This window comes from Poromitra crassiceps, assembly GCF_964638095.1.
Source record: "Poromitra crassiceps genome assembly, chromosome: 16".
In the NCBI taxonomy this organism is placed as follows: Eukaryota; Metazoa; Chordata; class Actinopteri; order Beryciformes; family Melamphaidae; genus Poromitra; species Poromitra crassiceps.
The window spans coordinates 37,985,973-38,003,472 of NC_139645.1; the positions used below are offsets into that span (position 1 = coordinate 37,985,973).

General features: G+C 42.2%; 1 protein-coding gene across 1 annotated transcript in view; it reads left to right on the top strand.

Annotated features, from left to right (window-relative positions):
- unc13c (unc-13 homolog C (C. elegans)) overlaps positions 1-17,500 on the top strand; it is a gene marked incomplete at both ends in the record, with an annotated part of 213,091 nt that overhangs the window by 91,113 nt on the left and 104,478 nt on the right. Inside the window, 2 exons of the mRNA XM_083652576.1 lie at positions 7,461-7,589; positions 13,789-13,922. Of these exons, the coding sequence (XP_083508702.1) occupies positions 7,461-7,589; positions 13,789-13,922 (263 nt within the window). The remainder of the gene's footprint in view (positions 1-7,460; positions 7,590-13,788; positions 13,923-17,500) is intronic.

Consider the following 17,500-nt stretch of genomic DNA (forward strand, 5'->3'; position numbering starts at 1 on the left):
CTGTACACGCCCCCTCACTGTACACGCCCCCTCACTGTACACGCCCCCTTACACTGTACATGCCCCCTCACTGTACACGCCCCCTCACTGTACCCGCCCCCTCCCTGTACACGCCCCCTCACTGTACAAGCCCCCTCACTGTACACGCCCCTCAACGCCCCCTCACTGTACACGCCCCCTCACTGTACCCGCCCCCTCACTGTACCCGCCCCCTCACTGTACACGCCCCCTCCCTGTACACGCCCCCTCACTGCACACGCCCCCTCTCTGTACACGGCCCATCACTGTACACGCCCCCTCACTGTACATGCCCCCTCACTGGACACGCCCCCTCACTGGACACGCCCCTCACTGGACACGCCCCCTCACTGTACCCCCAGCTCTGTCTTGCTTCTTGTCTGGGCAGCATTCAGCACTCTTTAGGCGGGAGCAGAGGTATCGGCCCGGAGCACTGAGGCATAGCTAAGATGGCAGCTGTGAGCAAAGGAATGAAAACTGTCACTTTGGGTTACCAAAGCTTTCACTCTGTGCCGTGCCTGTACAGTCATGCAGAACCATAACCACCCACCCCCCCTGCTCCAACATACTGTACGTACTGTACAGAGAGGTGCTGTACAGAGAGGTGCTGTACAGAGAGGTGCTGTACAGAGCAGTGCTGTACAGAGAGGTGCTGTACAGAGAGGTGCTGTACAGAGAGGTGCTGTACAGAGCAGTGCTGTACAGAGAGGTGCTGTACAGAGAGGTGCTGTACAGAGCAGTGCTGTACAGAGAGGTGCTGTACAGAGCAGTGCTGTACAGAGAGGTGCTGTACAGAGAGGTGCTGTACAGAGCAGTGCTGTACAGAGAGGTGCTGTACAGAGAGGTGCTGTACAGAGCAGTGCTGTACAGAGAGGTGCTGTACAGAGCAGTGCTGTACAGAGAGGTGCTGTACAGAGAGGTGCTGTACAGAGCGGTGCTGTACAGAGAGGTGCTGTACAGAGAGGTGCTGTACAGAGCAGTGCTGTACAGAGAGGTGCTGTACAGAGAGGTGCTGTACAGAGAGGTGCTGTACAGAGGGGTGCTGTACAGAGAGGTGCTGTACAGAGAGGTGCTGTACAGAGCAGTGCTGTACAGAGCAGTGCTGTACAGAGAGGTGCTGTACAGAGGGGTGCTGTACAGAGAGGTGCTGTACAGAGCAGTGCTGTACAGAGAGGTGCTGTACAGAGAGGTGCTGTACAGAGCAGTGCTGTACAGAGCAGTGCTGTACAGAGCAGTGCTGTACAGAGAGGTGCTGTACAGAGCAGTGCTGTACAGAGCAGTGCTGTACAGAGAGGTGCTGTACAGAGCAGTGCTGTACAGAGGGGTGCTGTACAGAGCAGTGCTGTACAGAGAGGTGCTGTACAGAGGGGTGCTGTACAGAGAGGTGCTGTACAGAGGGGTGCTGTACAGAGAGGTGCTGTACAGAGAGGTGCTGTACAGAGCAGTGCTGTACAGAGCAGTGCTGTACAGAGCAGTGCTGTACAGAGGGGTGCTGTACAGAGAGGTGCTGTACAGAGAGGTGCTGTACAGAGCAGTGCTGTACAGAGCAGTGCTGTACAGAGCGGTGCTGTACAGAGCGGTGCTGTACAGAGCAGTGCTGTACAGAGCGGTGCTGTACAGAGCGGTGCTGTACAGAGAGGTGCTGTACAGAGGGGTGCTGTACAGAGAGGTGCTGTACAGAGAGGTGCTGTACAGAGCAGTGCTGTACAGAGGGGTGCTGTACAGAGAGGTGCTGTACAGAGAGGTGCTGTACAGAGAGGTGCTGTACAGAGAGGTGCTGTACAGAGCAGTGCTGTACAGAGAGGTGCTGTACAGAGCGGTGCTGTACAGAGAGGTGCTGTACAGAGGGGTGCTGTACAGAGAGGTGCTGTACAGAGAGGTGCTGTACAGAGCAGTGCTGTACAGAGCAGTGCTGTACAGAGAGGTGCTGTAGTGCACACATCCACCCAAATGTCAGTGTAGGCGCGTCATCTATGATATACATAATAGATGTAAGTAGGTTAGCAGATTTCCACAAGGCACTACAATGGCAGATATCTTTGTATGAATATGTATTTCAACCCATGTATCGTAATGTGATACTTTATATGAGAAGATGGTTTCCGATGTTGGGTGCTGCATGCATTAATCTTAGGTTGAGGATGTAGATGCTGGTACGCATGCACTTAATGTACACGACGTTTGCTTGAATTTGGTATTCTATAACGTGCAGTTTTGTGCATGATAGTATCCAAAGTGCCCAGAGTAGCATGAATGCATCATTTCCTTTAGCGTGTGAGTCATACCTGTCAACATGGGGCTTAAGTTTGACATGATAAAAGGGATTTCCTCTCCCGGTGCCTGAGATCTATCAGCTACAGTAGCATGCTGGTTGACATCAATTTTCAATACTAAACTCCACCCTAAACCTTGTTTCCCAACATACCTCTGATCTGTCATTTGAAGTGTCTACATGATTCCAGCAAAACATAGTATGACTACTTACACCGTATATAAATGACTACTACATATTAGTATCACTACTTACACCGTATATAAATGACTACTACATATTAGTATCACTACTTACACCGTATATAAATGACTACTACACATTAGTATCACTACTTACACTGTATATAAATGACTACTACATATTAGTATCACTACTTACACTGTATATAAATGACTACTACATATTAGTATCACTACTTACACTGTATATAAATGACTACTACATATTAGTATCACTACTTACACCGTATATAAATGACTACTACACATTAGTATCACTACTTACACTGTATATAAATGACTACTACATATTAGTATCACTACTTACACTGTATATAAATGACTACTACATATTAGTATCACTACTTACACCGTATATAAATGACTACTACATATTAGTATCACTACTTACATCGTATATAAATGACTACTACATATTAGTATCACTACTTACACCGTATATAAATGACTACTACATATTAGTATCACTACTTACACCGTATATAAATGACTACTACATATTAGTATCACTACTTACACCGTATATAAATGACTACTACACATTAGTATCACTACTTACACCGTATATAAATGACTACTACATATTAGTATCACTACTTACACCGTATATAAATGACTACTACATATTAGTATCACTACTTACACTGTATATAAATGACTACTACATATTAGTATCACTACTTACACTGTATATAAATGACTACTACATATTAGTATCACTACTTACACTGTATATAAATGACTACTACATATTAGTATCACTACTTACACCGTATATAAATGACTACTACACATTAGTATCACTACTTACACTGTATATAAATGACTACTACATATTAGTATCACTACTTACACTGTATATAAATGACTACTACATATTAGTATCACTACTTACACCGTATATAAATGACTACTACATATTAGTATCACTACTTACATCGTATATAAATGACTACTACATATTAGTATCACTACTTACACCGTATATAAATGACTACTACATATTAGTATCACTACTTACACCGTATATAAATGACTACTACATATTAGTATCACTACTTACACCGTATATAAATGACTACTACACATTAGTATCACTACTTACACCGTATATAAATGACTACTACATATTAGTATCACTACTTACACCGTATATAAATGACTACTACATATTAGTATCACTACTTACACTGTATATAAATGACTACTACATATTAGTATCACTACTTAACACTGTATATAAATGACTACTACATATTAGTATCACTACTTACACCGTATATAAATGACTACTACATATTAGTATCACTACTTACACTGTATATAAATGACTACTACATATTAGTATCACTACTTACACTGTATATAAATGACTACTACATATTAGTATCACTACTTACACTGTATATAAATGACTACTACACATTAGCATCACTACTTACACCGTATATAAATGACTACGACATATTAGTATCACTACTTACACCGTATATAAATGACTACTACATATTAGTATCACTACTTACACTGTATATAAATGACTACTACATATTAGTATCACTACTTACACTGTATATAAATGACTACTACACATTAGCATCACTACTTACACCGTATATAAATGACTACTACATATTAGTATCACTACTTACACCGTATATAAATGACTACTACACATTAGTATCACTACTTACATCGTATATAAATGACTACGACATATTAGTATCACTACTTACACCGTATATAAATGACTACTACACATTAGTATCACTACTTACATCGTATATAAATGACTACGACATATTAGTATCACTACTTACACCGTATATAAATGACTACTACATATTAGTATCACTACTTACACCGTATATAAATGACTACTACACATTAGTATCACTACTTACATCGTATATAAATGACTACGACATATTAGTATCACTACTTACACCGTATATAAATGACTACTACATATTAGTATCACTACTTACACTGTATATAAATTACTACTACATATTAGTATCACTACTTACACTGTATATAAATGACTACTACACATTAGCATCACTACTTACACCGTATATAAATGACTACGACATATTAGTATCACTACTTACACCGTATATAAATGACTACTACATATTAGTATCACTACTTACACTGTATATAAATGACTACTACATATTAGTATCACTACTTACACTGTATATAAATGACTACTACACATTAGCATCACTACTTACACCGTATATAAATGACTACTACATATTAGTATCACTACTTACACCGTATATAAATGACTACTACATATTAGCATCACTACTTACACCGTATATAAATGACTACTACATATTAGTATCACTACTTACATCGTATATAAATGACTACTACATATTAGTATCACTACTTACACCGTATATAAATGACTACTACACATTAGCATCACTACTTACACTGTATATAAATGACTACTACATATTAGTATCACTACTTACATCGTATATAAATGACTACTACATATTAGTATCACTACTTACATCGTATATAAATGACTACTACATATTAGTATCACTACTTACACCGTATATAAATGACTACTACATATTAGTATCACTACTTACATCGTATATAAATGACTACTACATATTAGTATCACTACTTACACCGTATATAAATGACTACTACACATTAGCATCACTACTTACACCGTATATAAATGACTACTACATATTAGTATCACTACTTACACCGTATATAAATGACTACTACATATTAGTATCACTACTTACACCGTATATAAATGACTACTACATATTAGTATCACTACTTACACCGTATATAAATGACTACTACATATTAGTATCACTACTTACACCGTATATAAACGACTACTACATATTAGCATCACTACTTACACCGTATATAAATGACTACTACATATTAGTATCACTACTTACACTGTATATAAATGACTACTACATATTAGTATCACTACTTACACCGTATATAAATGACTACTACATATTAGTATCACTACTTACACCGTATAAAATGACTACTACATATTAGTATCACTACTTACACCGTATAAAATGACTACGACATATTAGTATCACTACTTACACCGTATATAAACGACTACTACATATTAGTATCACTACTTACACTGTATATAAATGACTACTACATATTAGTATCACTACTTACACTGTATATAAATTACTACTACATATTAGTATCACTACTTACACCGTATAAAATGACTACGACATATTAGTATCACTACTTACACCGTATATAAACGACTACTACATATTAGTATCACTACTTACACCGTATATAAATGACTACTACATATTAGTATCACTACTTACACCGTATATAAATGACTACTACATATTAGTATCACTACTTACACCGTATAAAATGACTACGACATATTAGTATCACTACTTACACCGTATATAAACGACTACTACATATTAGTATCACTACTTACACCATATATAAACGACTACTACATATTAGTATCACTACTTACACCGTATATAAACGACTACTACATATTAGTATCACTACTTACACCGTATATAAATGACTACTACATATTAGTATCACTACTTACACCGTATATAAATGACTACTACATATTAGTATCACTACTTACACCGTATATAAACGACTACTACATATTAGTATCACTACTTACACCGTATATAAACGACTACTACATATTAGTATCACTACTTACACCGTATATAAATGACTACTACATATTAGTATCACTACTTACACCGTATATAAATGACTACTACATATTAGTATCACTACTTACACTGTATATAAATGACTACTACATATTAGTATCACTACTTACACCGTATATAAATGACTACTACATATTAGTATCACTACTTACACCGTATATAAATGACTACTACATATTAGTATCACTACTTACACCGTATATAAATGACTACTACATATGGTTTGTCACCAGCCAGATCATCACTGTGAAGAGACCACAACATTGAGCATCATGATAAAAGGCTGTATTTGAACAACGATTCAATCATGAGAGGCCAGCCGGTCAGATTTAACAAGCGGCTTTATTTAGCAGATGGCATGCATGGCAACTACTTTGGTGTATGACTCCATTGTAAGGTGGCACTCCTCTTGAGGTGAGAGGAGGGCATCTGTATAGGCTAGGATAGAGAATGACGTCGACTGACGTCATAACTGACGTCATACTTGACTGACGGGCTGATCAGATATGAGAATATGGCAATAAATAACAATAAATATATCAGGTAACAATAAATGATCTTGTCTAATAACAAACAGAAACAATTAAAAGGTGGAGAAAAGGGGCGGACATGTAGGCTAGAGAGGTATTGAGCATCTTGATGCCGTGCACTGCTGAAAAGGTTTTGATGCCTCAGCTTCACTTCCCTCAATATCATCTGTCCCACCTTTTCATTTTTTTGGAAGGATTCCTTTCCATTTTGTAACATTTTACTGCTGTCTGATCGCGCTGCTCGGCTCACACTTTCTTGCTCACCCCCCTCGCTCTCTCTCTCTCTCTCTCTCTCTCTCTCTGTCTCTCTCTCTCTCTCTATCTCTCTCTCTCTCTCTCCCTCTCTCTCTCTCTCTATCTCTCTCTCTCTCTTTGTCTCTCTCTCTCTCTCTCCCTCTCTCTCTCTCTCTCTCTTTGTCTCTCTCTTGGGAAATCCAGGAGATTTACGGGGAAAATGACCAAACGGGCATGGCGGGAGAGGGGGTGAAAATATAGGAGAAATCCCAGAAAGAGAATTGACACGTCTTGTGTGTGTGTGTGTGTGTGTGTGTGTGTGTGTGTGTGTGTGTGTGTGTGTGTGTGTGCGTGCATACGTGTGTGTGCGTGCTTGCATGTGTGTGTGTGTGTTTTACAGGTACAAGAGCTCCAGAGCCCCCCCAGGGCCAGCATGGTGGTGAAGGACTGTGTGAGAGCGTGTCTGGACTCCACATACAAATACATTTTTGATAACTGTCATGAGCTGTACAACCAGCTCCTGGATCAGGTAAACAAACCTCTTCCTGCTTATCCACCTTTTTGCCTCATGACCCCTTATGCACAAGTGTTGCCCGCCAGAAAGAAGTTGGGTTTCCATCCAAAGGTATCGCACATTTTCATCGAATTTTCAGAAAGTCGGCAAAAGAAAATGTGTAATAACGGGTCTTTTCATTCGCTGCTATGCGTATTATAGAGCTGTCAATCACCCGTTTGAGGCCGTCTGCCTCTGCTGCTCTGCTGCTAGACCTGATACACCCAGGCAGGCAGCGACCAAGCTCTGTTAAACACATCTACGTTATTCATTTTAAGTTTCTTGATTATCTACAAAGGTACCGAGACCATAAGATGCAATTTCTGGATTACCAGGTGCATACTCTTCAACTGCAAGCATAACCTTATAATCCACGGAGCAATTCCAGAAGTGAGTCGCATTATAATCCCATTCTTCTGTTTAAACACACCACATTTACCATTATTGACCTTACAAGGTTAGCCCTGCTTAGTGTAGCTACGCTGACATGTCAACATGAAACATCGTTGTTGAATGGAGCGACGGTGGAAGTTTCGCTTCATCTGTTTCCACTGCATTTATCACATGACCATTTATCGATACGGCCAACTTTTCCACCTGCCCCAAGTGTGAAAACTTTTTAGCCATATTTGGAGTTATTTTTCCCGCATTTTGCAGTGTTTCCACTCAGTTTTTTTATGCGCAAATTGAAGATTCGCATAAAAACAGGTGGATGCTATAGAGTGGTGAACTTTCACGCAAAAGGATCATGATACTATTTTATTTTCAAGTTTCAATTGATTGATTGTTAATTGTTTATTCATTCTTATTATAATGTCACAAAAAAAGTTGCTCAATGTAGGGTAAGCTTTATGAACTTGGACCAAAATTGGCCCAAAGTCATGTATTATTATGCAGGGTTGAAATCATAGCCACATAGCGTGCTGTCAAAAAAAAGGTGGAATAAAGAGAGAAGAACAGACAAACAGGACCATCTCTTCCTCTCTAAGCTTTGGAGTATTGCAAACTGGGGGCATGTCCTCATATTGAGACAATACAGACAGACACACATTATTACACAGTCATTATACTCACAAAACACATCAGCCAATCCCCAGTCAGGTGTGTTTGTGAGCATTTCTGTGTGCTAGTTAACCTCTGCAGTGACCTCGCCTGAGTCAATAATCTGGCAACAGGCGGCTGTGTCTGATTTTCATGCTTTCCTTCCCAAGGAGAATGGTCTCCACACTGCAGGAGATAATGCCTTTTTGGGTCGTAATAGGGTGCGATGCGCTCTAAAGTTGAATAATAAGCTTCCTTTGTTTAAACAGCCAGAGGGGTTGTAAGCAATTACCAAGCGAGAGAGATAGATACTTTCGCTAATTACATTCTCAGTCCAGCGCAGTTTCAGAGTAGACAGCCTCTCCATCAGCATCCCCTCCGCCGAGGAAGAAAAAGACATGGGCTCCCCCCGAAGCAGACCTCAGCGAGACTAATCATCGTTATGTTCATATAGGCGAGGTAGCCTTTGACACAGCGGATGGATCACATTTAGGACCCCAATTCTCCAGTCGCAGGACACTGACTGTGTGTGTGGTGAGTTGACGTGGTGGGCAGGACACTGACTGTGTGTGTGGTGAGTTGACGTGGTGGGCAGGACACTGACTGTGTGTGTGGTGAGTTGACGTGGTGGGCAGGACACTGACTGTGTGTGTGTGGTGAGTTGACGTGGTGGGCAGGACACTGACTGTGTGTGTGGTGAGTTGACGTGGTGGGCAGGACACTGACTGTGTGTGTGGTGAGTTGGCGTGGTGGGCAGGACACTGACTGTGTGTGTGGTGAGTTGACGTGGTGGGCAGGCAGGCAGGGAAACATCCCAGCTGCACAACACCACAGCAACAAAGCTCTCTGCCTCCGCCTGGGAGGGAGGGAGGGGATCCAGCTTAACAGCTCTCTTAAATCCGAGCAGAAAAGGGAGGATTTGAAAAGTGAGATGAGAGCAAAAAGAAAAGGGGGGCAGATGGAGTGATGGAAGAGCGCAAAATGAAAAGAAAAAAGGCAACCAGAAATGTTCTCTTGGCTCATGTGTGACGAGTCGCAGCGATGATGCACACAGCAGACATGGCTGCTCCCATGCGCACGCAGCCATGCATACATGTATTCATACACGCACAGCCGCACACACATGCCCATATATTATGCAAATGTTAATGCATAAGTAGACAGATGCACAGAAGCAATTGGGTTTCGAACAGTGTGGTAGGGTGTTCCTGTTTGGGAGGAAGCAGCTTGAATTGATCTAGTAAGTACCTGGTTTGCCTTCATTTATTCATACGATATTTGCCAATAATGCCAATGTGGTCCCTTAGTGTGTTTGAAGAAGACCTTGTTCACGGTTAGGACATGTAGCCGTGAGTGTATGCATTTACCCATATCTACACACATATACATATCTACACACATATACATATCTACACACATATACACATATTATACACATATTATCTACACACATAATATACAGCATTATTTTGTTTGTATTGAAGCAGCAGCTCCCGTCCAACACTGGGCCGGTCCTCTTGGGAATTTGATCACGTTTTTACTGAGAACATCCTCCCATCAGAGACGGGGGGATTCTGTCACATGGCGAGAATTGATTGAGGATCCTGCCATATGCAAATGCTGATTCCTCGCACATAGAAAGAGAAAATGCGGAACAATAAACATAACCTAAAGCACTCTCCATAAGCGGGATACACTGTCAGGACGCCATATGCATCGCTGCTAGTATAGGCCAACCCCCACACGGCTGCTGGGACAGCACTGTGCTCTCAGGTAGCTCCAGTAGCCTCTTCACCTCTCAGAAGCCCAGGGGTCTGTTGTTGACTGTAAAAAGATGCCAAGCTACTTAATCACCTTTAACAATGTATTTGTGTGCATGAGGGGAATACAGATGAGCTCAGGGAGTCAGAGGGACGCACAGCGCCTCCAATATAATAAGGATGACACAACCTTGGCTGTCCTTCATACACACAGACATGCGTGCTCTTTTGCATAGCTGACTCACCCCCTGCCGAGACGTTGCTTTCATTATTCATATCTCCTATTTAACAGACTGAAGATCACCTTGTTGCATGTATCTCCTTGATATGAACTGTCTCTGCAGGCTCACTGTGTCATTCTGTAGGATCGTAGTGTAACTATCTGCTTCTTAAATACGGGGCAGGAGGATCCAAAATGGATCACAAGCCTACTTCTGGTAGCTTGGATCTTCTACTTTTTTTTTTATCAATTTTTTTATTATAATTTTTTTTAACAAAATTATATCACACAAACACAAGAGACCACAGATATCTAGAAAAACAAAACATATTCATACACAGACACAAGCAAATACAATCAAAACATAAACCCCCTGCCCGCAGGACCCGCCCACCCACAAACACACAGAAATTAGCTCACAATACTGCACATGCCCTTCAGCAAACAAGACAAAAGAAGACAGTCACCACCGAGCTGTCATGGAGACGCCCATGGCCCCCACGCACGCTGTCATGGAGACGCCCATGGCCCCCACGCACGCTGTCATGGAGACGCCAATGGCCCCCACGCACGCTGTCATGGAGACGCCCATGGCCCCCACGCACGCTGTCATGGAGACGCCCATGGCCCCCACGCACGCTGTCATGGAGACGCCCATGGCCCCCACGCACGCTGTCATGGAGACGCCCATGGCCCCCACGCACGCTGTCATGGAGACGCCCATGGCCCCCACGCACGCTGTCATGGAGACGCCCATGGCCCCCACGCACGCTGCCATGGAGACGCCCACGGCTTCAACAAAAGCATTCCATGACGTGATATCTTCTACTTTGGTGCCATGCATACGGGCCACCGACATCTCCTTGACAGCCACAGCTGAAGATGCCCACTGTTCAAAAGGCAGGAGGTATGAGGTGTGAGGAGCTTTCCATCTCTTTTAGCTGCAGTAAGGCCCAACAACGCCTCTGCCTCAAGGACAAGTTCAACCCAGTGAAATCATTCAACAACAAAACCACAGGAGAACGAGGGACAGTAACTCCCAGCACTGCGGAAATACTCACTGTATCATTCTGTATGATCGTAGCGTAACTATGTGTTTCTTAAATACGGGTCAGGACGATCCAAAATGGATCACAAGCCTACTTCTGGTAGCTTGGAGCTATACTCATAAATCACTCATTTTGTGAGTTTTCACTGGATCCTTTGGATTTTCATGATTCATGGATCTAGCACATCTGTCTTTGGGGCTGCATGCCTGGATGTATGGTTCCCTGGGACAATGTTATTTCAGTCTTCAGCACAGTTACAGCAGCACAGAGTAGATTCACTCCCTTCGGTCCATGTAAACACAAGCTACAACGTCCAGCTTAGAAATGACCGAGCCTAAACAGACTGCTCTTCCACAGTGGGAGTCAGTGCCACTTCCATGTCTTACTACATTTAAAAATGATCACATATGATTCATGAGCAAACAAGCATAAATGCAGATGATATATCCATCGATCAATAGGTCACTTGTGCTGGGAGTGGGACCTCCCATGAAATGAGTTGTAATCTGTTCTCACGAGCCTGGGACACCAGATGGCTGAATTCAGCCCACGACCCAAATGAAAGAAGGTGAAGAACCCTGGGTTGACATGATCAACTGTCAAGGGAAATCAGCTAAGAGCCATATCTGGGTTCCATCCATGTTCCTGTGAGATGAAATCCTCTGGTTCTTCCAGCTTCATCAGTTGCACGACATGCAATAGATTTCCCCGCCTTGCATCACCGGGTATTTCTGACAAATGAATGAAGTGTCAGTGGACACAAGTTGTTTTCTCTAACTCGCATGAATTGATTGCATTGTAAAGACTGTGTTGAGGGTAAATAATTGACTCATGTTGCGTTCCTATTTCCCCAACTCATCCGTATACAACATCCCCTCTGTGTGCTGTGCTAAAGTCAATACGCTGAAGGTTGTGAAATAATTCAACCTAAATTATTCAATAGCAGATTGGACCATGCTTCATTTGAACACAAATGTATGTTCATCAAAATGAATTTCACTTCCAGCAAGAGTTGCATACATAAAGATGAGAGAGTGTGTCTTGGGTGGGAGGGCACATCTCCGTCATCCACACTGACAGACTGGATGTTGTCCTTGTCAGTCTGCGTATGTCTGGGTGAGTGTGTGGCTGTCTGCACATGTACTCATGAATGTCTGTGTATGTCATGATCAAGTCTTTGGTGGTGTCTCAGTTTGTTCCGGTGTGCACTCAGCTGTGTTGTCGGTGGTACATGCTTGCGGAGGAGCCAGCAGGGTGGAAGTGCAGTGACAGTTTAGCTAACTGACTAGAAGCGCAGTCTGCTCACACTCGGTACGGGGTGAACAGATGGCAAAGAGACAATAACGAGTCGTTCTCAGAGTCGACGCGCTCCACTTCAGGACAGCAACAGAGATTCCTGTGACAGCACAGACAGAAAGCAGTGCTACTATATATACAAAATACACAAATACAACCTGAATAATCAATGTGTTTCAAAGGGGCCACTCTATGGCTGTGTTCAAACACAATCACACACACACACACACACACACACATTTACACAACACACACTCGGGAGAGCGATGTGCTGAAAGGAGCACAAGTGTGTCTTTGTAGTTTTAGAGCTGGGAATCTGGGGGGTGTGGCCTCGGTTGAACTCTGGTTATTATGTCGTGCCAAGGTATGAATAAAATATGATGTTCAGATATGCCACACAGAGCTTTTCTTACAAGATCCACCTCACTGTAAGCCTTCAATTATGCAGTTCTCCCCCCCTAACACTGAAGGACCGTCTGCCACAATGCTAAATCCCTGTCCCTCCCTACACTTCAATTTAATTAAATACAATTATTTTATTTCCCCTGAGAGGCAGTTACTTCAATTATAGCGTTAAAAATGCATAAGAATATAATCATGGCAAGACAGCACATTACGACAAACAATGCTGAATGGATAAATGCATAAATAAGTCAATTTGCTAACTGTAACTTCTCTCTCCTTTTCTCTCTCTGGCTTTCCTCTTAACCATCTTTTCCTTTTCCGTTGATCCCAAATTCCACTTCCCTTATCTCCCCATGTGCTGCTCCCCCCTCATCACGCGTTCTTCCTCATGTCCTTCTCCACAGGCCCGGAAGCAGGACATCCCCCGTGAGGAGCAGGGTCCGTCAATTAAGAACCTGGAGTTCTGGCCAAAGCTCATCACCCTCATGGTGACTGTCATCGATGAGGACCGGACAGCCTATACGCCAGTCATTAACCAGTATGTACCGCTCGAATTCAAAGATATTATCGAGAAATGCTGTTCTAAGCCATTCATTATGAACAGATACTTCACAGTTTACCAGGCTTTAATAATGCTTGAGCTGACTAAGAACTAGTACATCTCGGTCTCTGTGTTTGAACAAAATGTGGTCTTTTTCTTTACTTTTGAGTCAGGTTAAGCCAGTTTTCCAGACCCAATCAGCCTCCAGCATTTACAGCACGAGAGGGAATTTGAAGGAAATGGCTGGCTTATATGCTTTTTAAAATATCTCCTATATTAAGTGCAATTTTTCTGTTCACCGTGTGAGCTATCGATTTGTGAGAAAATGTGCGGGGGAAACGATGATTTGTGTCTCCACCTTCTGTGTTCAATCTGAACAAATCACCTACTGATTTGTGGAGGCATGATGAGTGCAGTGGTGCAGATGAAAGCTGGGAGGCATGTAGGAAAATGCTCTGTTTGTATGGTAATGTGTAGTATGATGTACTGCATGGGTGGATCCAACGAGAACGCATACTGGGGCTGAATTATATAACAGAGAGGGGATTTGTGTGTAGAAGCCAGTGGAGGAGGTCCTGCAGATGTATGCGGTCTCAAATCAAACATGATCTGGAGAAAATGGAGTGGTGCTTACCTTAGATGAAATAAGATGAGGCATATTTCTCTCTCAGTACAGTACATTCTCTCTCCCTCTCTGCCCCCTCCTTCTCTCTGTCCTCTGGCTGATTTACAAGGCTTATTAAGAGTCTGTTTATGCCCAGAGCCTTCTCTCCTCCACCACCTAATGATAGATTTGCAATATTCATGCCTGATTCAGAGTGGCAGGCAGACACTCACATGTCCGTGCTAAACCCAGGAGTTGACTTTTTGCCTTCTGAGTGATGGGAGCTTTAGCCAGAGAACAACATTTTTCATCCTCCTCTGGCCGCTCCTCGCCGCAGATGCGTGGGAATCTAACCTGGACATCCTCCTGCCTCAGGAGAAATGTCTGTTGAGGGATTGATTGAATTTGTTTTACAATCATTGAAAATATACATGTGGAGGCTGGATGCATCCAAGCACAAACATCTGAATAGTTCCAAGGACAATGAAGCTTGTCAAGCTCATTATTGCTAGAAATAAATACTCATCATGCAACAACAAAACATTACATTGTAAACTACATAACGACACAGACAGCAGCTGCAGATGTCACAGTTATCTTTTTTAATTGTCTACTGTGCCTCGCCTCCGATACACAACGTGGGAGTATGAAGAGAGAAGAATAGAGATGGAGAGAAGTATGAAGAGAGGAGAATAGAGATGGAGAGAAGTATGAAGAGAGGAGAATAGAGATGGAGAGATATGAAGAGAGGAGAATAGAGATGGAGAGAAGTATGAAGAGAGGAGAATAGAGATGGAGAGATATGAAGAGAGGAGAATAGAGATGGAGAGAAGTATGAAGAGAGGAGAATAGAGATGGAGAGATATGAAGAGAGGAGAATAGAGATGGAGAGAGAGGAGAATAGAGATGGAGAGATATGAAGAGAGGAGAATAGAGATGGAGAGATATGAAGAGAGAAGAATAGAGATGGAGAGATATGAAGAGAGGAGAATAGAGATGGAGAGAAGTATGAAGAGAGAAGAATAGAGATGGAGAGATATGAAGAGAGGAGAATAGAGATGGAGAGATATGAAGAGAGAAGAATAGAGATGGAGAGATATGAAGAGAGGAGAATAGAGATGGAGAGATATGAAGAGAGGAGAATAGAGATGGAGAGATATGAAGAGAGGAGAATAGAGATGGAGAGATATGAAGAGAGGAGAATAGAGATGGAGAGATATGAAGAGAGAAGAATAGAGATGGAGAGATATGAAGAGAGGAGAATAGAGATGGAGAGATATGAAGAGAGGAGAATAGAGATGGAGAGATATGAAGAGAGAAGAATAGAGATGGAGAGAAGTATGAAGAGAGGAGAATAGAGATGGAGAGATATGAAGAGAGAAGAATAGAGATGGAGAGATATGAAGAGAGGAGAATAGAGATGGAGAGATATGAAGAGAGGAGAATAGAGATGGAGAGATATGAAGAGAGGAGAATAGAGATGGAGAGATATGAAGAGAGAAGAATAGAGATGGAGAGATATGAAGAGAGGAGAATAGAGATGGAGAGAAGTATGAAGAGAGGAGAATAGAGATGGAGAGAAGTATGAAGAGAGGAGAATAGAGATGGAGAGATATGAAGAGAGAAGAATAGAGATGGAGAGAAGTATGAAGAGAGGAGAATAGAGATGGAGAGATATGAAGAGAGGAGAATAGAGATGGAGAGATATGAAGAGAGGAGAATAGAGATGGAGAGATATGAAGAGAGGAGAATAGAGATGGAGAGATATGAAGAGAGAAGAATAGAGATGGAGAGAAGTATGAAGAGAGGAGAATAGAGATTGAGAGATATGAAGAGAGGAGAATAGAGATGGAGAGATATGAAGAGAGAAGAATAGAGATGGAGAGATATGAAGAGAGGAGAATAGAGATGGAGAGAAGTATGAAGAGAGGAGAATAGAGATGGAGAGAAGTATGAAGAGAGGAGAATAGAGATGGAGAGATATGAAGAGAGGAGAATAGAGATGGAGAGATATGAAGAGAGAAGAATAGAGATGGAGAGATATGAAGAGAGGAGAATAGAGATGGAGAGAAGTATGAAGAGAGGAGAATAGAGATAGATTGAGATAGTTTTCAGACAACAGAGAGAGCAGCTGTCTAGGATGTAGCATGTAGGATGCTTCTTTACATGCCCTCTTCCCCCTCTAGTTGTCACTGGGAGAATGAATCCATCTTTTCGTCTCAGCTTTTATTTTTCGCCTGGATAAAAAAAGGGTGTTACCCCGTTCAAGACAACTCCACCGGAAATAATAGGTTCCGACCTGTAAAAAGTGAATTGAACGGTCGTTCAGGCCGGAATTACAGCTCGGAAATTTGGCTATCATCCAGAGCTCCGCTTTGACCGAGTTGACATCACAGCCACATCAAAATGGTGACTTGTATCGTTAATGCTAATCACAGAATTATTATAAAGACGTTTGTTAACGTTTTAACACAACATTTGATGTCTCAATTATGTAATGTTATTAGGGTTAGTATCATCTATGTTTCACTTTGAGCAATCTGTGAAATTCAGCATTCGGTTAGCATTGTAGCAATGCTACACGGGTTGCTATAGCAACCTATAGCCTGTGTTTGGTTTCATCCCCCCCCCAAGTGGGAAGTGCAGCGTGAACGCAAATATGTCTGAGGCGGAGGTGCACGTCTGGGAAAGTCTGAGAAATTTTGTTACGCTTTCGCATTCTTGATACTACGCCACCGGAAGTGTATCTGCATCGCGCACAACAGTCCGCGTACGTGAACGCGCCGCGTTACATACGCGGACTCAGAAAGGGGGTTCCCCACCTTTCTGAGTAGCCAGCCAGATAGGAAAAATAGCTGGCTATGGGATGGGCCTTGGACCCTCAAGGGGGGTCCGGGGGGATTCTCCCCCGGAAGAAGATTTTGTACAGTAAAATTCATCAACCTACTGTAGGTGCATTTGAGAGCAAAAT